We start from the raw sequence: 26,996 nt of genomic DNA on the forward strand, positions 1-26,996 counted from the left end.
ATGAAACGGCTCTAAAGTTTTGTTAACTTAATCATAAAATTCAATAACACTGTTTGCCCTCCTTGGATTTAAATTATTTTGTACATCATATACCAGTTCAGTGGTACATAACTTGTTTATAATGAGGATACTGCTTTTAAAACCAAACAACCAAAGATGAAATCACCTTGACGCGATATATATTACAATTTTGATCGTTTTTACTTTTGGTGATTGGCAAAATTAACTAAATGAATTTAAATTCTTCATAAACAGAAATAAATTTAGTTGCTTGAAAATGTATACGTAGTATAATTGGGTTTTTGAAAAGTGTAATCAGATCCATCCCACTTGCGTGTATTTAAACAATTAAATGCTTTCTTTGGTGATTCATTAGGGATATGAACGTAGCGACATTGCAGAAAAAATACATCCGGGGTTGGCGGGTTATGTCATTTTTTTCTGCAACGATCGCTACCTTCATAACCCGCATGAATCGTCAAAGAAAGCATTTTATTGTTCATATTAAATCTCTCTTTTTACTAATTCATAAACTGATTATGAAAAGTTAGTAAAGTTCGCTAAATTACTGTATAAAAGTACGTTAGCTAAAATAAACATCCAAATCGTCTCCTGTAAGAATTGGAGTCTGATATCAGCGTGATTATTTCATGCAGTCCGTGATTTTTCTTAGGTCGCTGTAGCAACTATCGTAAACACATGTTTTTTGTGTCGGTAAAGATTTTGGTAACTTAAAGGCTGAATCTTTCGAAATTAATATCGATGGAATGATTATACAATAGACTTAACATATCTGTAAAGCAATCTGTGTGCAATTTTTATAAGCCAATTGCAAGTTATTTGGAGCGTGTGTAAAATTGAAATTCAAATTATGGTATGATAAGTTTTGTTGGCTTTAATGCACGTCTTTAACGTGTATGTTTATTTTTTTTAAACAATGTGACTTCATATGTCTATTACATGACGATATCCATTATATTGAAAGCATGCTTTTCAGTGAGGGCATGTATATCGCATAGTAGCGATGCTATATCCCCTTCGCGAGGGGATAATTAAAGGAACTGTTTACACTCACAAATTAATTACATCCAAACCGTATCTGGGGATCTATTCACAAAAAATCGTACGTTTAATCGTAGACGTAAGTTTGACGTAAGATTTTTTCGAAAGATTTTGCTTATTCACAAAATATCGTACGTGTGACGTTACGTCAAAAAACAGTCGTACGTTTACGTCTACTATTGGGTTGACGTAAGTCTATAATTGATATGTTTATAGTTGAGTTATGGCAGTTCTACCTTCTTTTTGTCATAAGCAAAATTAAGAGAAGAAACTCCTATTTGATAACGCGCTATGGTTTGCCATGAAAAAACAGTGCCGGAGATCCTTTTGTATACCGTATTGCAAAATATGTTAATGGTAGTTAAAATTTATATTTCTTAATCTTATTTGAAGCTCAATTATAATCATTCAAGTATATAATCCAAAATCACCATTAAAAACCTAACACATATTGGAAAAGATATATGTTACGCGACAGCAATGCCGGTGTAACGACGAAAAGTGACCCCCATAGAATATTGACGGGGGTCATTTTTCTACGTAGAAAAATGACCCACTTCGTTGTAGAATACTTAGATTACATCATAGGAATTATGACCTGTGGGTCATTATTCTCCGTAAGAGTTGTAGAAAAATGGTGTTGGTGCTGGGCCGGGGGGGGGGGGGGGGGGAGAGGTATTGCCTGTTTGATACTAAATTGTTCGAAAAACCAGCTTGAGTACGCTTTTCCGATCACCTGTTATTGCTTATCATCGTTATCTTAGTCTGTTATTTAATTTTTCAAATTAAAAATGAAAGATATAGTCACGTTTAGTTAATTAAAGTACATTGATTAAAAAATGTTTCCCTCACATTAAATCAAGGCAACAGAAGAAAAAGACGTACCTTAGAGTAATAGATAGTTAAAACAGGTGCAAATCTAGGAGAGAAAAAATTAAAAGGTTAGGGGAGTTGGGGGGAGGGGGGAGGAATGACATATGTTTACAATGTCACACCATGACTGAAAAGGTATAATATCAATCTGAATGAATAAAAAACACGCCCTTATTGTATGCATAAAAAAACCAGAAAGGTAAAAATGGGTGGGTGAGGGGGATCCGAGGGATAATTATATTTGCCAAAGGGGGGGGGGGGGGGGCTCTATGCCTATTATCGGTCAATTTGATGAGTGAATTTAAAACGTTTGAATTCCCCCACTCCTTAAATCCACGATTGCATGCATCATCCCATTTTGATTTTTCTAAGAACAATTATTTTTTTGCTACAACAGGTTTACTAAGAAGAATATATGTTAGACAAATACAATGCTTGATATAATATAATAATACAGTCAATATAAACGTCACAAATTCCAAAACTTCGAATTTAGAATTGAACAAAAGAAACAAAATATTTTACAGATAATTCTATGTGAGTTTGAAATCGATCACTATCGTAATCAAAATTAAAATGTACTTGCAAACTTTGGTATATAACAGTGATAGCAAATCGCAAAGTAACAATGACACTAAAAAGGGCCTTACATTGACTTTGACTCCTATTGAATATAACCACGGTACTTACATGTATAAACGACATCTGAATCTAGCAATTAATATCTGCATATTCTGACTTAACATTAAACTCTCCTTTGATTTAGCAAACACATGTAAGTGTTCCAGGCTTTTATACTCAATCTAGAATCTAGAAAAAAACCCAGCGCTTATTATATTAATATTCTTGAAAAAGTGAACTCTTAACTGAGTGTTAATAAAGTATATCATCTATTGAGATATGTTGCATACAGAAAGTCCGGGAGGGAAATCCTTTACAGTTTACTTGAGGCAAAATGTATGATCTGTCAGGTAAAAAGCATTCGGTCTAATACATACATGTATAATGTTTAATAATTTGAACAATATTTCATTATGTGAAATATTACATGTATATACTGTTAACGTAATTACATTTGGCTGTGTATTCTACTTAGCGTTTTTGGCGGAATGCGGCTTCCGCTAAATCAAGTACATCGCTAAATGTCGTACATATATGTAAAAGAATATACGCTAATTCAAATCTACACCGACTTGTTCATAAACTAATTTCCGCCAAATATCTTACACGCCAAATATAATACGTTTACAGTAGCATAATATAATGTCATTTGTGAATCACTGCAAAATTGCATCCTCCAATAACTTGTTTCAGCGGTGCGTTAATCGTTACCTTTTGATCAGAATTAAGTTTCTTGCATGTGTTGTTTGTATATTAAGGAAACAAGTTTTCTCCTATGGGGGAAAATTTGATATAAGAATTTGAACAAAGCAAACCAGTTTGCGACCTTTCGTGTTTGTTGGAATACACTAACTGGTCTCTGCAATTATTTTTTTCTCAAGTAGAAACTTTTTGATGTTGTTTTTAAGCGAAGTCAAAATTTGATGGGCCAGTTTTCAACGTGTGGGGGTCGTAGATATACAGGAATGGTTTTCTACTGTAGAAAAAGGACCCTACTTGTCATAGAATACTGACCCTGGGTCAGTTTTCTCCGTAGAAATTTGACCCCCGGGTCAGTATTCTACAGGGGCACTTTTCGTCGTTACACCGGGTATATCGAATCAGTATTAGTTGAAACTACGATTATTATTTGATACTATAGGCGTTTTCTTTTATTCCTACAAATGTACATTTAATCAGTTAAACAGTAGTCATATGCATACACACTAATTAGGTATCAGTATGTAATTTAATCAACGTACTACATATTATGCATGGATCGGGGGGGGGGGGGGGGTCCGTCTGGCCCCCCTTAAAAATTTAATCATTTAAGGTAGACCCAGCCTTTAAGAAATTGTCAAACTTTTTTTTTTGAAACAACTTTTAAACTTATTAAAAAGACCGAAATATTTATACCTTTGCACGTTGGTTTTCCTATTGTGAGCTTCAGCTCACGACAAGATCCAAATATTCAACCGCCAAATATTAATACAATGAAGCATGATCTCAAGAGTTATTGAATTATGCACAAAAATTCATCATGTAACATGTAGGTCATATTTTAATAAAAATCTAATGATAGTCATGAACTACATAACTTCTTATATTCACTTTTCTACAGAAAAAATATGAAAGAAATATTACATTTATCGCCGAAACAGACAAAATAAGCGGCATATTTAGAATGTACATGTAGCGATAAACTCAAAGTGTTTTTGACAGTGTTTTAAAAATGCGACGTTTTCTGCTGTAGATTTTTTGGAAGTTAAAAATCATGACATTTTCATACAAAACTAAGATTTTCTCACATGCGTCTGACGTTCAAAATTTTTCTTTTCACAACAAAATTATTCCAAGAAATATAATAACACTATTATAAAACAGGGAAATATTTTATTATAATACATAAGAAATATTTTTAACGTCAGGCACATGTGGATTTTCTTTCTGTCGATAATTGTAAACATATATTAAAATAGGCGTATGGGAAGAATTAAAGAAGTGACGTACGTCTGTGCTCCAAGGCGCTATAAAAGTTCCGCGAATGTAAATGAGCGAAAATACAGCGTGACGTCATTTTTCCACAATGCCAACTGCGCATGAGCATTGTCGGTAACTAAGAACTTAGACGCACTTATGACTGTAACAGACGTACGCCAACGTTACTATCTTACGACAGCTTTTGTGAATAGCACCATAAACGTAAACGTACGTTTGTCGTAAGTTTAAAGTGTAATCGTAGACGTACGACTTTTTGTGAATAGACCCCCAGATGCGTATCCAAACCGTTCCTATTTTGAAAAACAAGGTCATCCAAATCTGTTTCGTTGTTCACAATTAATCGACATGAACTGCTTATTTACATAATTTTAACATAAACTTCGTAGAACTTTAAAGATTTTATACACTTTTAAATAGATATGACGATCTTTTTCATGTAAAAGTAGACAATGTAAGCCTTAAATAACACGAAAACTTATCAAGAAGCAAACGGAACCACCATTTTCACTTTATCCAAACACGTCACTACCGGCGCGGATACACGACAGTGTGTAGGTTTCAACCAATCGATAAACAGGGCATGTCCTGTCAGCTTCTTGTCAGTTTCAGCCGATGTAGCTTTCGACCAATCGATAAACGGGGCATGTAGATTTCAGTCCAGCTGTTTCTATAGAGTTATGAACTAACTATAACTTCCCTAAGAAATAGAGGGAATAATACTTGATAGACTGATATATGTAAATATATGATTATATATTACATTGCTATTGAATTCATAGCTTCTATAATCAAGGAGGTTGCGAGGAACCTAACACATTGGCGGATCCAGAGGGGGGGGGGGGGTCCGGGGGTTGGAAACATGACAATTGTCATGTTGTATATTTTATTTGTTAAAAATAAAATATATCGGAAAAGACAATACCCACATGAAACACAAAAGAAAGCCTTTTTTGTTTTGCTTCCAAGAATCGGAAATTCTGTTACAAAACTGAATACCGGCTAAAGGGTTTAACTTTATATGTAAACCATTATGAAAATGCCCAACTTTTCAAAACTTTTCTAAATATGATCGCATCTATACTAGTGCCGGATGATGTAACGCACCCATTACAGAGGTCACATCAAGTTCCCTGGGACGACAATTGCTTTTACCACAGTATTACACACGTACCATTTATTCAGCAGATACATTATCCCCTCTCTTTTGTCATATCCTATCATTTAGACCTTTATTTAAGAAGGCAATCGATAGAAATCAAAATCGATAAATATAGTTCAGAATTTAAAAACATCAAAGACATAAAAAAATTAGCAAAATATCCATTTTTATAATAGTTTGTCGTAATTAGTTTGAGTTATTTTTGTTTCTTAGTGTTTCTTTTCTATCAAGCATGGACGCACTTTCTCATTGCTGGAGACTTGGGTTTCTTGAGGCTAGATACATGTATTATGCAAATCTTCATTACCTAAACCATAACGGCAAAACGCTCAATAATGCAGTGCACTCTGCTGTTGACATAGATAGTGATGAGATAAATGTTTATTAAATACAGTTGTATACGCACTGAAAACGTTCAAAAAGTCCTTGTTTATTGACAAATAATGAAATTTGTACATATTGGTTTTCATCAAATGGACCCCCCCCCCTTTTTCCAAATTGCTGGATCCGCCTCTGTAACATCATGCAAACTGAACCCGGAACTTCACTTTGATTGAAGTCCTACTTTTACTAACTAAAGGAAATACATGACGGTAAAATGTAGAGCAGAAATCAACTGTTTTAATGCCCCATGACCTGATACCGTGGAATCATTAGATTTCGTGGTGGCTCAATTTTCGTGGAATTCGTGGCTACCTCTCATCTCATCAAGTCATAGTCCTTTTGTATGTATACGAAAATACACGAAATTACGTCCCCTCGAACCTGTAAAATATAAGCAATCCGCAAAAATTGGCCCATACGAATTTCAATGATCCCACAGTACCTTTTAAGCGCAATTCATTGCTACGTCATTGAAACGTGTATGCAAGCGTAAGAAACGTTTAATTAGGCAAATGGGATTGTAACAATGAAATATTGAATAATTTAATGCAACAACCATCCCGAGAATGATGGCCACCCATTCGTATCGGCGTGTACATTGCCATCTCCAGCATAAAGGGAGTTAACCCGCACAAACACGACATCTCCTTTAGCGAGGTGTGCAACTGCAAGACCACTCACGGAGCCATCATCACCCTGTTTTGCGCGAAGAAAGGTAGCACCGAGTTGATCATTATTTAGCATTAGTTCGGTAGAATGTTCGGCCGAATACATTCGAATGACCCAGTTGAGGACATAGATTCCTTCTTTTGGTGAAGTGAAGATTCCTGTTACCCCATTATAACCATTTCCGACATTTGTGCGTACTTTGTCAAAAATCAAAGTATGGTGGGCACTGGGGCTGTTTTCTATGACCGACATCTGGGCGTAAAAAGCAACGATCCCATCAAAAGAAGGAGCATTTCTAGGAATAATCGAGGCCAATAACCGTTCTGTGAAATAAAAACACGTTTGAATAGATCATGTGAAACATTTGTTTTTTTATGTGTGAAAATTTATTCCAATTCAATTAGTTGCCGATTTTACAAATGGTATAAAGAAATTTCAAACAGTGAATCATTTTCAGGATGGTAATCTATTAATTCAATAAAAAATATATGAGACTGCCATTTCTTTAGTAGAAATATAGTATTTGGGTAAATTGGTAGGCGAATCATATACATGTACAGTGTGATATGGCATATTATTGCTCACCTTTTCGAGTTATCTTCTTATCGTCTTTAATGACGGGAGTACGGTTTGACGAATTTGTGTTAGTTCTAATTATAGCTTCATTAGACACGGCACTAGATTTGGTCTCAACGTCTTTGAGTCTGCTTTCACATCGTTTGCAGAAATTGTCTTTAAACTTTACAACATTTTCAAGTTCATCCATTCGTTTTTCTTGTCGAATAAGGCGTTCCAGAAGCTCGGTTAATAGATCATCTCGCCGTTTTACGTCATTTTGTAAGGTTTGAAGCTTTGTGGATAACTGAACATTCTGTTTAACAAGAGTTTTAAACTCTAAATCACTAAACTCTGAATCAGCAGTTGAGAGTTTTAAGAAAAGAAACCAAAAGAATATTCCGAGAAGTCCTCCCATGTTCATTCTACAGACCATCTTCTTATGACTCTACTATCTTTTATCTTATGGTATCATTCTGTAGAAAAATGCGTTGGCGAGGTACGTAGCAAAAGTATATAAGGTCACCCATTGGTAACGTAGATTAGTTTTTAATTAGAATTTTTTTTATGAATGAGAGTTTTAGATTTAAAACCTGTACGGGTACGCGTACGTGTGTTTGACTATATTTTTGTTGAGTTTTTGTTGAATATTAACGATGAAAAGAATTAAAAACGCCAAACTTGTATAGACTGATGGTCATAATGTGTGAAAAAAACCCAACCCACCATCTTCTGCGACTGGCTTCATTGCTACAAAGTAGTGGACAATACTGATACCAATACACTTCCTTTCGCATATCGCACCATTTTTGGTTCAAGATGGAAGAAAATTGATTCACCTTCTTTATTTAGACTAACAGTCAGTCCCTCCTATAAGTCAAAACTACGATGTCTTTAATTCTAAATATCTTTCTGATTTCAACTTAAGTTTGTATATTATATAAACATGATAACCATCAGATTCTATTTGTTATTTCGTATATTATTGTTTTAAACAAAGGTTTATATATTCGAATTTATTATTAAATATATGAAAGTGTTCAAGAATATCAAATATATTTCTATTAAAACATGTGTATTCTTACGTTTTTTTTTTCACTTGCACTGTATTTCTTCTTCACTGAGGAATAACGTTTATCTCAACGAGGCCGAGTGTAAATATTTCTACACTAGATATTTTGATGAGTATTCTTGCATGTACTTTTACTTTTATATCAATTATATTCTTAAATCAAAAATTAATTTATTTACCACCCAAATTTTCTAGGGAGTCGTCTCGAAACTTATAGTAAGTTTTATTATGAGGCCCTTCGAAAATTTGTTGTAATATGTGCAGAATTTCTCATATTTTCCCCTATTTTGTTTGTTATTTTTGTCATAGAGATTTTTTTAAATTAGAGTATATGAAAACTATTGTAAAAAGTCACCAACTTGTGAAATTTAAAAAATATAGACCTCCTGTTTCGGTCCAATAATTTTATCAAATTTGACTTTATTGTCAATAATGTGGCCTATTCCGGAATATTGCAGTACATGTATATATTGACTTCGTTTTTAGCAAAATAAAACTTAAATACTAACATGTTTTCTCCGATGCACTGTCAATAAATACTTCTTGAAAAAAATCCATTAAAGCCTCGAATGAATGAGCGATTCATATTCTTTTCTTTGGCATTGTGAATATGTTTACAATATCGAAACGATGATGCGTGAATGAAATTTAAGCATTTTACCCTTTCAAATTTATAATCACAATTTCTCAACCCATTAACGTTATATATTATATCAATTTTGTTTAAATACACAATATGAAAGAAAATTAAAACGTTGCACCTATTGCTAAAGATGCATGAAAGAAAGATGCGCAAAGTCATGCGCATTCTAACTGTACTCTGCCTCGTTATGTGGCAGGTCAAGGAATGTGATGCTATTTTAAGAGATTATTTATGCTAGTACAAAGGAGAAGGTAAAAAGTCCCTATGACAGTCATGCTCGATTTTTGATCGATGTTATTTAATAAATTTGTTTCTACTTAACCCTGCTTAAGTTCAAGTCTCATCAAACTTTTCATAATTCAACAATTGTTGTATTTTTAATTTTTACTTTTAATACTATACACGCTATAATTTGCGTTAATTTTGAATGAAAACGCATTTTTGGTTCACTTTTAAATAGTTACCCTTATTCTGTAAATTACAGTAATGAATTCCATTGAGACACAGAATTTAAATGCCTTTTCATGAATGTTGATGAAGGAAGAGCGAAACCTACATCATTGTGTATGTCCACAGGAAATCACTTGGCAGTTATTGTTTGCTAAATCTTTCTCGATTTTGTATGTTGATTTGAGACCTATTTATGAGTGTACATGTGATAGGGATGTCATTCACGAGACCCGTACTTTTGCATATTTAAATACGATAACACTCACAGGACTAAAAGTAGCCCTTAGAGGAAACACAGACGTTCAAGGTACTCGTATACTGGAACAATTCATGCTTTACTGAAATAAAAAGTATATTCTTTTCATCATGAAATATAACAATTATAAAGGTGTTGACCCATCTCCCATTTTTGTATGATAGTCTCAAATTAGATTTCGATATCACGCGATAAATTAATATTCAAAAGGATGCAGTACTTTCAATACTTTCCTGTCAGAATTATAAATATTATTGTTTTTAAAATTTTGATATTTCTTCTGTTACGCAATCGAACTAATTATTGATATTTAAAGCATAAAAGTAACTTTTGAAAGTAATCAACACATGCACCCCCACCCCCCTCCCCGTTATTTAAAATTTACGCAAATTGTAGCAAGTATAGCTTTAATTTGCCTAATGGAAGAGCGTTAACCTAAAAGGATATTGTATTATTTAATGCAACAACCATCCGGAAAATGATGGCTTCTCGTGTGTTTTGGAAAATATATCGTCATCTCCAGCAAGAAGCGAATGCATCCGCACAAATACTACATCTCCTTTCCGACATGTGCAACAGCAAGTCCGCTTACTGAGATGTCGTCATCCTGTTTTGCACGAAGAAATGTAACACTAAGTTAATCATTATTTAGCATCAGTTAGGTAGCATGTGCGGCCGACACCAGTCGAATCACCCAGTCGAGGACACTGATGCCGTCTGTTGGAGCAGTAAAGATTCCTATTACTCCATTATAGCCATTTCCGACATTTGTGCGGGTTTTTTTTTAAATCAAAGTATGATGCGCACTGGGGCTGAGCTCGGCGCTCGATATCTGTACGTAAAAAGCAACAATCCCATCAAAAAAGTATTATTAGTAACAAAAGAGGCCAATAATCGATCAGTGAAATAAAAACAATTTTGATTAGATGCTGTAAAACATTGGGTTTTTGCGTGAACGTTTATTTCAACTCAAATGATTGCCGACGTTACAGTTTATATTGCCGGATAATAATCAAGCAATTTAATAACAGATAAGACCGTCATTTCTTCAGTATAAAGATAGCATTTGTGTTAATAAGCAGACCAATCACATACATGTATAGTGGGATATGACCTGACAATTTCATAACATCACTCACCTTTTCGACCTATCTTCTTATCGTCTTTAATGACGGGAGTACGGTTTATAGCTTCATTAGACACGGCACTACGTTTGATCACCAAGTCTTTGAGTCTGCTTTTATAATGCTTGCATAAATTGTCTTTGAGTTAAAAAGCATTTTCAAGTTCATCCATCTGTTTTCTTGACGAATGCGTTCTAGAAACTCGTTTATTAGGTCATCTCGGCGTTTTACGTCATTTTGTAAAGTTTGAAGCGTTGTGGATAACTGAACATTCTGTTTAAAAAGAGACTTAAGATCACTAAATTCCGAATCATCAATTGAAAATTTTAAGAAAACAAACGAAAAGAAGTTTTCTAGAAATCCAGCCATGTTTATTCTGCAGACCATTGTTCTTATCATTGTTCATGTAGTCCAGTACTATCTTTTATCTTATGGTATCATCCCAAAAAATTCGTTGGCGAGGTACATAGCAAACGTAAGTTAGGTCCCGCATTGATAACGCAAATTAGTTTTTAATCAGAGATTATTTAATTATTCTTATTCATTCTTATTTTACTTTTGACAAATGTAGTTTTAAGCCAATACCGGTACTATAAACAATATTTCCCTGAAATATGAACTTTACTAAGATGAAAGAAATATATTCATTTATTATCTTCCTATCGTCTTGTAAATTACCATTTTCCTAGACACATATTTTCATAATAAAATCAGCCTTACTGGCCCTCACAACCTCAAATCATTACTCTCCCATAAGGAGAGTGAATATATAAAATGTTCATAGTACAAGTTTTAAACCTTTGCAATTATATACAACTGTCCAAAAATTAACAAAAGGAACAAGATTTGGCTTTTATTGTTGTGATGTCAACACATATATTAAATTACCATTTAACATCGTCAACAGTAGTATTTAATGCTGTTCTCACTTAAAATGAAAGAGGTTATTTTTTTTTATATAAGCATCCTTTCTGTGAAACAACTGTCTCATTTACTTAGGTCACTTAAGTCTTACTTAAAAGGAATACATAGTTCGTTATTACCACGTGTCATTAGAAAGTGATATGAAAGTAAATGTGAGTTCGTCTTAGTTCTATGGTCATATGATCCTTGTTCAATTAAGTACAAGTTTTATTTCATATTCTTTACTTTAATTTTAAATGATATGGGAATATAGATGAATGTTTATTTTTTTCTGACAGGACACGATTGTAATAATCACACCATGGTTTTTCAGTTTAAGGTAGCTGCCCCCGTCCAAGTGTTGATTACGACTGATTCACTGCCCCTCCAACAGACAACGCCACCATAAATGTGGTGGATGAAATGGTCGTAATGATAACCATGACAACAAGAAAAAAGTGATCCATGAGCGTGGCCACGTGTGTCCATTTCAATTCGTCTACTGGCTCTAATTCTGGGTTCGGTTCATTTTTCTCGCCATCATAATTCATGACCACAAGCTCATCCTTAGGGTCTATAGGATTGACGGATTTCTTTCCCTTTTTACATCGACAAAAACATCCGTTCGAGCACGAACACGGCACTAGAATATTGTCATGGATGCGCTTCCATACATCTGTGACTGGAGTATCCGGGTCCCTGAAGTTAATCCTGATGACGAGAACGGTAAGTAAACAACACACAACTCCAAGACACAACGTCACAGCCAGGTACACAGCTAAAATAGATACATGCATGTTGAATGTAGTTGTTTTAATATATACAAAATATTGAAAATTATTTTTCAGTAAAAATGATAATGTGACCTCTGTAAAATACATGTAGCAGCGATTCGCAAAAAAAGTATTACGAGTATGTGTCATAAGCATAGGGAAACTTGTTAAACACTCGCGAGCTCATCTTGGCTGAACAGACCTATGATATGATTTCTGAGTTTTATTAAACATGGCCTTTTGATGTTATAAATAATTCATTATAATCTATTAAATGTATCGTTAAAACACATTTCATAACATACTTTTCATAACATACATACATATTTAAGACATCGCATACAGTTTCATAAAATGATTTTGAACATTTTTGTCAACCGTGTTGACAAGAAAAAAAGGATAAAGAAGTCGATGTAAATAAAAAGTGAAAATTTATTGTAAGGTAGAATTGCTTTTTCTTGATTGTTTGAACTTAGATAAAATTGTTATCAAAAAACCCGGACACAATGATTTTTAAATAATGCTAAACACAATATATGAAATAATTCTGTCATGGTAATAGAAAAGCTCAATTAAAATTGCATGTTTTTTTTAAAAACATAGGAGAGTCTTTTTTAAAGAATGGCGATGGATCACTTGCAATTTTTCTAGTTTGATAAAACAATGAACACTGTTTTTCAAACTTTCCTTCATAAAAATTGTAAACGATGTAAATACTATTAATACAAAGTTAAATGCATTTATCTATATTTTTAAAGATATAATCTTAAGAATGGCCGAAGATGAACAGCGGGTAGCACGACAGAAAGGCAAACCACTTCATGCCTCGGTCATATACATGGTGGGTATTACTTTATTTATAATACAAACATTCTATAATCAATGACCTAGCATGTACTCACACAGAATGCTTGTGTTGATGGATGTTGAGGGTATGCTATCGCTCACTAAAGTCAGTAACACTGCCAAGGCCAATAGCACCGTTAGAATAAATCCCACCTAAAACATGATACAAAACGTGTTCGAAAAGTTTGCACATTATCACGTTATAACTCTAGGTAAATGTGATTTTTCTCTACAGATATGATTGTTTCCAAGAGAATTTTGTATCGGTACATGTAAGATCCTGATATTGTAATAGCCTTTTTAAAAATAGAGATGTGAGTTTTCAAGAGCAACAATAAATAAATACGTTTACATACCTTTTCACCAGAATCGACTGGAAGTAAGAAGACGAAGATATTCAAATAGGATGTGAGAATAACAGGGAGCAATACGCTGGATATGTAGTAATTTGACTTCCGTTTCATTTTGATGTAAAAGTGTAGTTGCGAAAACTTCTCAACATCTCCGTTTTCTTTTGTCTCTTGTAATTCTCTTGTTTCAATGGACGACGAAAGGATAGTCCACTCTCCGTGTGGTCTGAAAATATTTTCAATAGTTCTTCATTTTTACAATCTATACTACTATATTAAAATAATAGACTCGAATTTTTTAGCTTTAATACCAAATAATCGGAAGAGTACTGTCTGTTGTTTTATATATTCTAAACATCATTGGTATTTGAAGATTACCAATATGTTTTTATTTTTTCTCAATCAAGCCTCGCTAATTAATAATCAACAAAAAATTCTCAAAAAATTCCGGCAATCATCTGAATTTTTTGGATTTTACAATTTTGCGCATGCGCATTACATTCACTGTAAATCACGGGAGGCCCTTTATTTTTAGTTTCCACAATATCACATTTGCATGGATAAACTCAGAGACAATAAAACAAATGCCTATAAATTTTCATTAGAAATTGTTTTCTGTTCATTAAAGAAAATACGGGAGATAACTCTAACACAGTGCATTTACTATAAAAAAAATCCCGAGAGTTTTGAATGTCAACATGGTGTGTAAAAAACGTTGTTGAAGAAATGTTGAATTCTGCAACTATAAAATAAATTAAACTTTTTGAAGAAAGGTATTTACAGCTTCAAAATGGTTTGTTATGAACAATTTGACTGTTATTTTCAATGCAACTTTATTAACTTTCTTCAAAATCGTTTTGGAGCGATTCTGCAATTTTCTGCTACATTATGGGTATATGGGAGGCAGACACAGATTACATTATTCCAACTCAGCAGAGTGTAGTGAAATAAATAGCATTATTGTAGGTATAGCATATGCTATGTCAACCCGTGCACGCACGGGTCAAAATCTAGTGAATAAATAAGAGCCCACAAGAAAAATAATAAGTTTCAGTTATAGTTTGTCTATTTCATTGTGACATTCCATAGCTTATTTGATACCAGTATCCACATTGGTAATTGTAACGTCATGAAATCTTCATTTTTCGATATTCTTTTTAAAAAAGCAGAATTAAGACTCCTAAAATAATTTTGCTTATGATTTAAGAAATGAAGATAATAATTTTTCTATTGATCGACGTATCAAAGAAAAAATTGACCGGAAAACTTCATCAATGCGCGTAGCGCATTGATGAAAAAGTTTTCCGGAACAATAGTCTTTCCTGCGACAAAAAGTGGGGGGGGGGGGGGGCTGAACCCTCTATCATGCTATGTTTCTAATGGTTAGGTATAACTTTGCAAAAAAAGTGGGGGGGCTAAGCCCCCCCTAGCCCCCCCGGTTCCGACGCCTATGGCCAGTGATGTACTTAAATGGTATATCTGCCGCTTGGAATGCGCCGAAGGAGTTGATGCATTACTCATAGCTTTTCTTTACGACGCTTATATTCAGATGACCGATCATTCACGTGTGTAAATTTAAAAATCATCGTTACCAAATTTGAACAGCAGTGTTACCGTGAAAGTTTATAGGCCTATATGTTCGTTATAATATTCCTGGAAAAGGAACAGCCAGCCTCGCTGTAAATGTTGATTGATCTCAAGCAGACGAAATCGTGAGAAGACGCTTAATTTTCTATTTCGTGAATCAAACAATGTGTTTTGTTTATTTTTGAAGGTTAAACTTTCAAGTTTTTATATTCACAAGGTTGCATTTTGTTTGCTGACAATAAAACAGACACAACTTTACATTTTGTTGACAGTGTTTATCTTTGAAATTCCCGTTCTATAAATAGTGTTAGATCAGAACAGTTGAGAAAAGTAGATCCGGCAAAAATTTTATTGATGCAGGTATCAAAGAAATTTTTCAACCAATCAGAAGCGTCGATATCTCATCAAACGAATAAATATTAAATGATATAGCTATCCACAATCTTTTTGATGTTGATAATATAAGTTAATGATGTTGTTTAAGATTTTTAAATTTCCTAGCAGACGACGACTGCAGACACATTTAATTACAAAATAATTTATCAGAATCTGTTTGTTTTTAATTGCCATTGTGCACTATATCTATCCTTTATTCGAATTCCCTACCGAAAGTAGAATAGATGTGCATAACTTAATACTTCTTTACAAACACTGGTTCCAGGAACAATACGTTTATTTTCCTGAATTCGAAATAATTTTCCAGTCCTCGGACCTTTATCGAGAAGCTATTCATCCTTACTTGATGTCCTCAATGTTCACAGACTCTCTGGTTGCCCGCAACGAGATTTCATCAACGGTGTATGCCCAGCTGGTAATCTCTATGACACAGTTCTGTGTGTCAAAGGGGTAATACGTCACATCAACGTTACAGAAAGTGGTGAAAATTCGCGGCAACTTCCACTCTACCACCCCGTCACGTAAAACCTTGAACATGACGTTTGAGTCTTGCAGAATTGACACATCATCTAAACTAAATTAATAAAAATGAAATATTCATTTTAAATGAGATTTAGAAAGAGTATAGTTTCAAAATCGATTTTTGTCAATACGAGCCACTTGTATTAAACACTTAACAAATTCTTAGATATATATGCAATTTGTCTATCTTACATTATTACAGTTTACTCTGAAACGTTTAATATACATTAAATGGAAGGTTATTGTGATTTTAAAACGTAAACTAACGTTGTGTAGAACGTAATTGAAATAGATTTACAATATATAAGCAATTTTACGAAAAATTTTATTAATACAAAATAGGACTATTTTTTCCTCTTTGAAGTAGCATTTGTTGTGTGTTTGATATTATAAGCAAAAACTAACGAATTGTCGATGAACAACTCTGGTTTCCAAACTTCTGAATCCAGCGTGTACACGTGGCTTACATCCGGGTATGTAGCGGCGTTCCAAGTTAATCGAGCATCTTGCCATCCCTATAGAACAGATTTTACATAATCAGTATATCTAGAATTCATCCAACCTCTGATTTTCGTTCAAAAACAGAAAATTTAAACAAAACTTTGTTTTTTGAACATTTTGAAACTTCAGAAGAAGGATTTGAAAGTAAAAACCCCGTGCTTAACTTACGTTCCTCACAATTTCTTTCAACCATTTTCTGCCAACATATTATTTGGAGGTTTTCCTTAAGGATTATTTACTAGAATTTGACAAATTTGTTCCTCTAATGCAAGATTTGAAGAATAAAGCAAAGTATGGAAATAATTTTTTTGTAATCGAGGTTATGATTCTCACATAGTCAATCTGCACTTAATGGGGGTAGCTATGTAAGAAAGGAAAACTCTTTTATACCAAGAAGAAAGCAGACAGAGGTTTCAACTTATCAGTACTTATCATTTTATAATTTATTACTCTAACAACATCCTGTGAAAAATTATACAAAAATTAGGGTCAAATGAATTTATTTCCGTATGATGACATCAAAATTAGTTGTTAGATTGCCAAACCCCATTTAATTACTGCATTCACAACACTGACAGCTTACAAGCCCAAGAAATTACGGATTGCAACTAAAGAATATATGGTAGCTTGTCTTATCAAAGACACCTTTTACAGGCTTTTATCTCACCAGCTGTGAAGTTTGTTATAAACAATACAATAGGGAAAAGATGATCTCGGGAAAAGAATAAAAATAACCCTTCTACACCTTTGATACCAAGAGAATAAAAGAACCTGTTGGGGAACATTTCGACATTTACGTTAGTGGTCACAAACTGAAGGGCATGACGGTATTGATTACCGACCATTTCCTGTATTATTCGGACATGGGAATAACAATCAAGGTCTAGTTTTGGTTTCGTAGACTGATATATTCAGTCACTATGGCGTACTTTTGAAGTAGCGAACGGATACAATAAACTTTTATATTTGAGATATTCGTAAACACTGCCAGGGTCATCTCCTTCCCATAAAAATCGTTTTCCTACATGTATGATAATGTTATGTTATCAAATCATTGATTTATTGTTATATCAAACTTATAGACAATCCTAACGATTATGTAAGAAACTCGGACCGGTAATCAAACTATGATGGACAACTTTACTACGGTGTACGACTAACCACTGTTAACTAAACAAATACTTAGATCTATCAGCTTCTTTCCTATTAAACGAATTGTGGTGGGCTATTTATCAATGTTAACCCATTGTGGACTACTTACCACTGTTAACCAACCAGTGGTGGACAAAGTCTGAGTTTTTACGTCCTGGAAAGATAAATTGATACAAGTTTAGTGCCTTGTCATTGAAATAAAGAAAAAAAGTTAAAATTTAAACATCTCTGGGACACTTTTCTCTTTAAGAGGCCATATTGTATGATTTAGCGGAAAACACATTGAGCAAGAAATCTATTTGAAATCGAGTCAGTTGAAGGCAACATAAGATATACTAACCAAGTCGTTGACTGTCAGGAGACTTAGCGAGACATTGACGGTGATCTTCTCTGCCGGACGGACCAGTCTATGATACGAGGCGGTGGAAAGAATGGTTCCACGTATTGTATGGACGTCTGTATGACTCCACGCCCCCAGGGTTGGCCGTAGTATGTTGACTAATGTATACAACACTTCATTTCAAATAAAGTTTCATTGCAAATGCTTAAAATATTGATTATTAAGGTAGTCCTATACTCGGCACTAAATGGGCTCAACCATTAAAAGCTTAGTTTTAAATGATAAATATACGTTCTTGCAATATATATACATAAGAAAATATCTATGTTTACATGCTAGTTTTTTTGTTATCGTCTCTCAGAAAAGTGTACCCCCTTGCCAAAATTATTGATAATGATGAAATGTGCCAGACGTCTGTTTTTCCAAAAAATAATTACCAATTTAGAGGAAATTAAAACTGGATATACAAAATAGAGTATTAACATTTATCTTAACCACATCTCATCAACATTTTTGCGCAAAATGTTCTAACTAAATACACTTTATTCGCCCGATGTATCAAATTAGATTACAGTTTTTTAAATACTTTTTATGGACTCAAACTTAAATTCATGGTGTTTGTTCTATAGAATAACATCTTTAAAAAAGATTCGGTAAAATAAATCATACGTTGACAAATTACTTTTCACGCTATAATATCTAAACCACGTACACCCTGAAGAAAACTCCATAAAAATTATATTTTGCTACAGTTTTATGCTTAGATATGCATCAAAACAAAGAAAATATAAGCATACCCGAGATCCTGGTTTACTTCAACAAAATCGAGTTTCTCAACATTAACCATTTCTATCTCTTACACAATACATACATAACCGTTCTAACTGCTTATTATTGTCATTGTTTACAACAGCGATGTAGAGCAAAATCAATACCGGATATTTAAAACACTATGTTAAAGTAGAACCAATATTGTAAAATCCGTATGATGACGTAGTGCGATACTCAGACTACTATAAGGTTTTCTGATTTCACCGGAAGACCATTTATTATATTGAACAAAATACCGTGTTCCTGTTATATTATTGAAAGCAAAGTTCCGGCTGTAGGCATGCACATCAGCAAAAGTAAACGAGAATCTAAATGAGCAAAAGTAAGGCTTCCGCTATATCGATAGTTTCACAGAGAACCATGTTTTGTCAAATCTATTGTTTTCTTATTAATCATGTGTTTTAAAAACAAAAAAACAAATACAATGTGCATAAAATTCCACTAACAATTAAAATTGGTATTCGGCTGCACATCGAAGAAATTTGAGATTGATTCTACAACGCTTGTTTCTAAATGCAATGCACTGATTTTTTTCTACGAGAGAGAGAGAGAGAGAGAGAGAGAGAGAGAGAGAGAGAGAGAGAGAGAGAAAGAGAGAGAGAGAGAGAGAGAGAGAGAGAGAGAGAGAGCAGTATGCATGATGACACATTAAAAAACCCCGCTTTTTAGTAATTTTATTTTTTCTAGACGCCAACTTTGATTATTGATATCTCGCTAGTTTATCCGAATCTTTTAAAACTTTCAAGAATGATAATATGTCGTGCGATGTTTGCGATATATATGTTACTCGATCAAATCCTTATCCTGTCTTAAGCTTGAATTATTCCCCTTTGGCCCAAATTCAACTAACACACAGTTTGTCAAATGGAAGTAGCTTTATGGTGGCCGGGTAGAATCTTAAAGATCGGCTGGTTTGGAAGTAGATACAATGAAAAAGTAGAAGATACCATCAACTTGTTATTACAATGAAATTTAAAGGATAGATATAGGTGTTGAAAAATAGGTTTCAAAAGATGCTTAATCTGCTCACGTATTTTCCTTACTATTTTTTCACCTGGTGACAATTTGTAATAGTGAAGTATCTCAGGTGTTCGAGGACAGGACCTCTCTCTCTCTCTCTCTCTCTCTCTCTCCCCCCCCCCCCCCCCCCCCCCCCCCCCCCGATTTATATACCCGGCAGAGTTGACTTTTCTTTAATAGAAATTCCTTTCAAGCCGTGCATATCATTTTCCATTTCAAATATTTAAAAACCAATTCCAACCTGCATATTAAAAGAGGAAAGGTATGTCCCTCCGCTAGGTCACTGTGACGATAATATCCAAGATAATTGATTTAATTTTATCGGTGGGCAAAAAGACTCCTCGGGTTTTATCTTTCATGGGTGTACATTACGTCACTGAAAGATGTTGACTTCCGTCTCATGCAGTTACCTAGTTTGTCTTCGAAAAACTCGTTTGATATGATAACGTTAGCACTTACCAGGTTTACAAAAAACGCCCATTCAGTTTCCAAGCATATAATATTAAGTAGAGGTATATTAACCGCGATAACACCATCCCGTGTTTGTTGGATTTATAAAGCGGATACATGTTTTACAGTCCCAAAATGACAAAGGGGTAGTCATGTAAACAAATAGAAGTGGCATACCTTTCGTCTTTTTATATGCAAGGGCGGGGGAGTGATTTACATTAATCGTAATCAATTTTCCGTTTATTTTTAGATATCATAAATAGAACATGTTGTGTACAGGAGTTTCTTTTAAAAAAGTCATCTAACACGTTTGTTTAAATCGGGGGAGGGGGGATTCTCTCTCAAGCACCTTTGAAGTCTAATTATAAGGAAATAGGTGCTGACCCTTTTTATTTCACAGTTACAGGTTTCGAAATGTTTTGTCAATAACTTGTAATTAGTCAAAATAAAAATGAATCTTACTCCTTCTGACAACGAAAATGAACAATTCTGTGAAATCCTACGTGAAATCTCTTCATAGGACCGATTTCAATGATGTAGATGAGTTATCTAGACAAATTATGCACCGTGTGTGAAGTATTATGAAAAAAGTATTTAGTTTAATAGATGGCATTTACATGTACCCATCATAATTCACCGAAACAAAATACAGGTAAACGCACATCTATGATATATGTTCAATTAATCTGCAAAACAAAAACTTCTGCCTTTAAACCTGTCGGAGGAGCTATCAGTACAATAGGTCTACTCTTTGGCAGCCGTCCGCCCGCCCGCAATTTTCACAATTTCAATAACCGGATGTTTCCTTCGGAAAACCTGATTAAACCTAAGCTTTAAGAGCTAGGAACCCTAGACCCAGACAACATTATTTTTATCTCATCTCAGTCTAGTTATCATATTAGAAATATCATAACACAAATTTTCGATAGTATATCAATGAACTTTCAAGTATGTACATCACAAGTTGGCTATATTCGGAAGAAAGTGTGTTTCACAAACAAATCATCATGAAACAAACTAAACAAACAAAAAGTATTTGTCTTTTACAGTTAAGGTCTATGATTTAGAATTGCATCATTGTCAGGTTATCAATTTTGCAATATGTCACGTGTCTGCCACAGCCGCGTCGGATAACCTAATCGTTTCTTTGCAAAGAGCTCGACTTTAGTTAAAATTTCCTTTCCAAAATTTGTTACCTTCGTTTATGTAAAAATTAACCAGACTTCGCTATAAGATTGTACATTTATATAACTTGGCTTCAGAATAATTACATTCTTGGGATTTGTTTTTGTTTTAAAAATGCACGTGTCTAACAGGCAGGTAGGAACAGTAAGGGGATCTTAAGTGGGGGGGGGGGGGGGGGGGGGGGGCTAACATCAATCCCATTATTTTTTCAAGAATTTATTACGGTGATTTATACTTCATATAAAAAACCCTATATTTACTCCAACAAACCCCATCTTTTTCTATGAAATGATCCTTCAAAATGTTAAAAGATTTTACATATTGAATACACGTTTAATTTAAACACAAACCCCATTTATAAAAGAATATTCAATTAATAATAAGTGATTAAAGTGAAATACTTACAGGCAGAATAAAGAAACAGTCCACATAACGTTAGCGCCATTGTGCAAGTTCTTCTAACTTGTATTTGATCATGTTGCTAGCACTGACCCGGTAACATATACTCGTGATCAAAATGTCATGAGTAAGATGTTTATTGATGACCTGTCTGTCTGCACCAAGGCATTTTGTCACCCGAAATCAGCGTAATTTAAATAGAAGTATTCAAATTAAGAAAACCGTTTAACAGAGGGTAAATTAGACAAAACAAAACTAGATAAAACCGTAGTCCTTGTTCTTACTCAATCAATTATTTCTTCCATACAAAGAGTTCGATTATATCAACTAATACACAACTCGAGTTAAATTGAGGCCCAAAGACCCATTGCACAGATCAAACATACGTAGTTAATCAAATAGAAACACAGTTTTTAAATGGTTCTTACTGCAGATATTAAATACTATGGACAGTTCGTTCCATATCGCCACATCAGTAAAATGTCCTGCATAAGAACAAAAGACCAAGTAACAAAATCCTCGGTTTAACTTCACCTTAATAGAGTGTAATTCATTCTTTGGAAAAGTGTTGATAGCGTTAACCCTTTTTTGAAGAATAATTATGACTGCCAGTAACAATAATTATGAAAAAATTACAAAGACTTTTAATCAACTTTGCTTTATTTAAGGGTACAGTCGTTTATTGAGTCATGCAAGTCAAAAAATTTTGATAAATGAATTGTAAAGTAACAGTGGGATGTTCTCATCACGATTCATTAATTCCAACCGTATCAAGCAAATATAGTTCTAAACAAATAACCGTTAAAGCTTTTGTTTCCTGGGATTGAACACGCTATCTTTGATATCTCAAAACAAACTAATGATGTAGTAAAAACTCGAATAAACATTGTGTTAAAGGCACGTTTTGAGTAATCAATTAATGTTATTCGGAAAAAAACCTCACAAAACCAACTAAGACATTGTCTAAATTGATCAGATTATTTTAGTAATTGTAACTAAATTGTGATTAAAGGGGCATGGTCACGGTTTTGGTCAACAATTATTTTTCCGTTTTTATTTTTTAAATGCTTCAGTGGAACATTTCTAATATACAACCAAAATTTAAGCGTCAGTCGTCAAGTTATAAGCGTGATACAGAGCTCTTTGTTATGTTATTGTCATGCTTTTTGTCATGTTTTTGTTTACATTTTGAACGTTGAAAAGAAAATTCCAGATTTAGATCTAAAATGAATGCAATAAACGCAAGAATTTTAAAAAACATGAGCTCTGAGACTTGCATATAATTCAAAGAATGACACTCAAATTTTGATTCGTCATAGTAATACATGTACATTACTACATATAATGCGTTGTAAACAATGAAATTTGACCGAAATCGCAATTCCTTTGAATTTGATTTATTTTGTTGTGATATCTCCTTTATAAAAATAAGCATATCATTTAAGGATGACGTTTACTCAGAATGAAAAAAAATTCCACTGATGATAATGAAAAACCAACTATTGTGTGTTATAGACCTTACATGGTAGTGTTATTCTTCACTTTCAAAAAAGTAGGTCAATGACCTACTTTTTGAGTTAATGGCCATTGAATATTTTTTGAAAATTTAAGACAAATCAATAAAAATTTTACACTACGATTGAGATTTTCTTAATTGTGAAAATAATACAAATTGCTGAACTTTTTAACAAATGAAATACAGTTTATGAATGGTAGTGACATTAAATGGATACAAAGCATTAAGTTTTCATTCATAATTTTTATAGATATTCTAGTCCGAATTTCCTCTATCAGTTTTCAACTTACTACCCATTTTTAATTCAATATTAAAAAAAACTGAATGATGATAATGCTAAAACATTAACAGTATTAAACTAAATATATTGACCTTTCTCTGCTGGCATAAAATGTATATGGGGTCATTGATCAAAATTTTGAGATATGGTGTCTTTTATCATTTTTAAGCATTTTTCTATATTTTTGTAGTGTGTGCCATACGATTATCTAACCGAAAAAGCAAGATAAAACCAACAGAAAATATGCAAAATTATGTTGACTAACAAATAAAATCATAACTTTATATATTACAGTACTACCAAAAATATTTAAGTGGAAAACAAAAATCTGAAAAATTTAGTCCGAATTTCCTCTGCTTTGCTAAAAGTCAAACTTTGTCAGAGCCTAATTCCATAATTTAGCAAACATATCAATTGTTATGTCAGTAATAATTCATTTTATAAATACTTTTTGTATTTAAAACAAATTTTACTCATGAAATTGAACTTTTTAACAATCCGCATTTGAGAACTCAAACCCTGAGTAAACAACATCCTTAAATACTGTAATAATTAGAATAGTTTAGACGCGGGAAAACTGCTTCCGCTTGATTTCTTCTTTGTCAATTTGTTAAATCAAACTTTTTTGTATAAAATCAAGTCTTCCAACAATCTGTTGGAATTCCCATGGGTACCAATTGTGTCCCATTGTTAGCAGATCTATTTTTGTATTCTTATGAAGCAGAATTTATTCAAGAACTTGTACGTGAAAAAAATAAATCACTCGCTGTGGCCTTCAACTCAACATTCAGGTATATCGGCGACGTATGGTTATTTCTATACTTACGTCGATTCGATATATCCCAGTGAACTTGAAGTAAAAGATACTACAGTGTCTCCGTCATCTGTTTCATATTTGGATATTTTACTGGACATGGACATTGATGGTACCCTAACAACAAAACTTTATGATAAACGGGATGACTTCAATTTTCTCTAGTCAACTTTCCTTACTTATGTCGCAATATACCTTCATCACCTGCACATGGTGTTTTTGCCTCTTAGTTGACTCAATACGCAGGGGCATATTCTTCGTATGTAAATCTATTTAACTCTTCAAATGCAAAACATGTAAAAATACTTGTAATTATTATTTTTTGTTTAAAAACAATGTACAGTTGTCTATATATTCATTCTTTGAAAAGCGATTTTTGAATGTACAGTTGTCTATATATTCATTCTTTGAAAAGCGATTTTTGTTATTCTATACTAGTTAATACAAAATTTCTGCACCCATTGTATGAATCAATGTGGGAAAAGCTTTTTAATCTTGAAACAATAGATTTCAACTGGGAAAAAATTTATTATTCTAAAATTAAACAAATGTATGAAAATAATATTGCAGAATTTAACCATAAGTTACTGCATTGTATTGTAAACAATAATTTGGCAGTAAGCAAGTGGAATGAAAATGTATCTCCACTATGTGATGTATGCACACAACATTTGTTATTTGGTTGCGAAATGGTAAACAAAATATGGAAACGAGTAGGGACTTTTTTGCGTCTCACAATAACATGGAAAACTATAGTCCTAGGTTTTTATAAAGATAATAATAGTCATACAGTTATGTTGAACAATCTTAAATGTTTTGTATGTTTTACAATTTACAAATATAAAATGAAATGCAGATTTGATAATGAAATTATGTCAAAAAGAAACCTTATACAAAAACTAAAATATAATCCTTGTTTACAAAATGATATTTTGAAATATGCGAAGAAATTAAGATCTAATAATAATATGTATTCTAACCTAGGAAATGATCTGTGAATGAATATATTGAATATATGATGTACATGTTTCTTTAATATGATATTTGTTTAAATAAAAGAGAAAAAAAACATTACGCCAAAATTGCATGATAATTAAAAACTTTTATTAAATAACAATTTTGCTGGGGTGATTGCAGGGTTATTTGAGTAAAGACCAGATTCTTGCAAAAAGTGTTTAAAATTCATTATGATTTTCAATACCCTTAGGATCAACAAAACATCCGGTAAAAATCACGTTAATGATTTCCTCACACAATTTAGACAAGTTTAATTCGTTATAACGGATTCAACACTTTGATAAAAAGATTTATATCTTTTTTCGCAAATTCAAAAATTCGTTATATCAAATTCAAAAATATTTTGTTAGGTCCTAAATAGGCATTCGTACATGATTAAGACATATTGTTACAGCAATTTGAAAATTAAAAAAATAGCCCGATTACGGACCGCGTTGTACACATTGTCTCTTTACTATATAAACCGACATCAGTTTAAAAATATCTATCTCTATTTCACAAAGCTATGGTAAATATTTTATTTTAGTGACATCAATTTGCACCTGTATATTATGACCTTCAAAACACGAAAATCATAGTTTTGATTCAAAGAATTTTCAAAGTGAAGAACTTTTAAGGTGGAATAACACACCTGGAAAAAGTCACTCAAATTAACTGTAAATTATTTGATTATGAAAGATATAATGATAAATAAACTATACATATGTCATATAAGCGAAAAATAAACTATACATATGTCATATAAGCGAAAAATTTGCATTTTGGGGATAAAAAATGAACATCTAAAAAAATCAATTTGGTAAGTAACAACAAAAAGCCCCTGTGGGATTCGAACTTGGTATGTACGGATCACAAGCTCGACACTTTATCCACTCGGCTATGAGTTAAGTTATAAGTTGTCGTCGATAAAATTTTTTTAATAAAACAAAAAATAATGAGCACAGACTGAATCTGACCTTATCTGTTAGGTCCACTTATATCGCCAGAGGTATCCTTGCGTTTAAACAACTACCAAGTAATAATGTATTCAGTATAATTTTATAATATTTTAATATAATATCATACAATATAAAAATAATACAGAACACAGCTTTGTTAGTTTGAGCATATTTGATTGTATATACATAGGGTTTGAAAACAGCTTCTAACAACTTTATACAAGTAGGTTCTCACTCCAAGCAATTGTGTGTGTGTGTATATATATATATATATATATATATATATATATATATATATATATATATATATATATATATATATATATAT

General features: G+C 33.0%; 2 protein-coding genes and 1 pseudogene across 2 annotated transcripts; all 3 read right to left on the reverse strand.

The window, feature by feature from the left end:
- Nucleotides 1-6,561: 6,561 nt before the first annotated feature.
- On the reverse strand, nt 6,562-7,768 carry LOC128155842 (uncharacterized). Its single transcript, XM_052817722.1, has 2 exons — nt 7,334-7,768; nt 6,562-7,071 (listed from the first exon to the last, which is right to left on the reverse strand). The coding sequence occupies exons 1-2, from the start codon at nt 7,737-7,739 to the stop codon at nt 6,623-6,625; spliced, it is 855 nt and encodes a 284-aa protein (XP_052673682.1). The 5' UTR covers nt 7,740-7,768; the 3' UTR covers nt 6,562-6,622.
- Nucleotides 7,769-10,179: 2,411 nt separating this feature from the next.
- Nucleotides 10,180-11,235, reverse strand: LOC128192688 (uncharacterized; annotated as a pseudogene).
- Nucleotides 11,236-11,687: 452 nt separating this feature from the next.
- LOC128191495 (neuronal acetylcholine receptor subunit beta-2-like) lies at nt 11,688-22,261 on the reverse strand. Its single transcript, XM_052863595.1, has 8 exons — nt 22,110-22,261; nt 18,219-18,376; nt 17,988-18,032; nt 16,631-16,740; nt 16,047-16,277; nt 13,727-13,946; nt 13,427-13,523; nt 11,688-12,529 (listed from the first exon to the last, which is right to left on the reverse strand). Exons 1-8 carry the CDS (start codon nt 22,147-22,149, stop codon nt 12,117-12,119), a joined length of 1,314 nt encoding a protein of 437 aa, XP_052719555.1. The 5' UTR covers nt 22,150-22,261; the 3' UTR covers nt 11,688-12,116.
- Nucleotides 22,262-26,996: the final 4,735 nt, after the last annotated feature.

Source organism: Crassostrea angulata, chromosome 7, assembly GCF_025612915.1.
Source record: "Crassostrea angulata isolate pt1a10 chromosome 7, ASM2561291v2, whole genome shotgun sequence".
Taxonomy (NCBI): domain Eukaryota; kingdom Metazoa; phylum Mollusca; class Bivalvia; order Ostreida; family Ostreidae; genus Magallana; species Magallana angulata.

What these genes read in the sequence shown, in the direction of transcription:
- LOC128155842 (XM_052817722.1), bottom strand. Translation starts at nt 7,739, where the DNA reads ATGGTCTGTAGAATGAACATGGGAGGACTTCTCGGAATATTCTTTTGG. An exon ending in TAAGAAGATAACTCGAAAAG is followed by an intron (nt 7,072 to 7,333) that starts GTGAGCAATAAT and finishes TTTATTTCACAG; the next exon opens with AACGGTTATTGGCCTCGATT.
- LOC128191495 (XM_052863595.1), bottom strand. Translation starts at nt 22,149, where the DNA reads ATGGCGCTAACGTTATGTGGACTGTTTCTTTATTCTGCCT. An exon ending in ACTGTTTCTTTATTCTGCCT is followed by an intron (nt 18,377 to 22,109) that starts GTAAGTATTTCA and finishes TGTATACATTAG; the next exon opens with TCAACATACTACGGCCAACC. An exon ending in GAGTTGTTCATCGACAATTC is followed by an intron (nt 16,278 to 16,630) that starts GTTAGTTTTTGC and finishes TTATTAATTTAG; the next exon opens with TTTAGATGATGTGTCAATTC.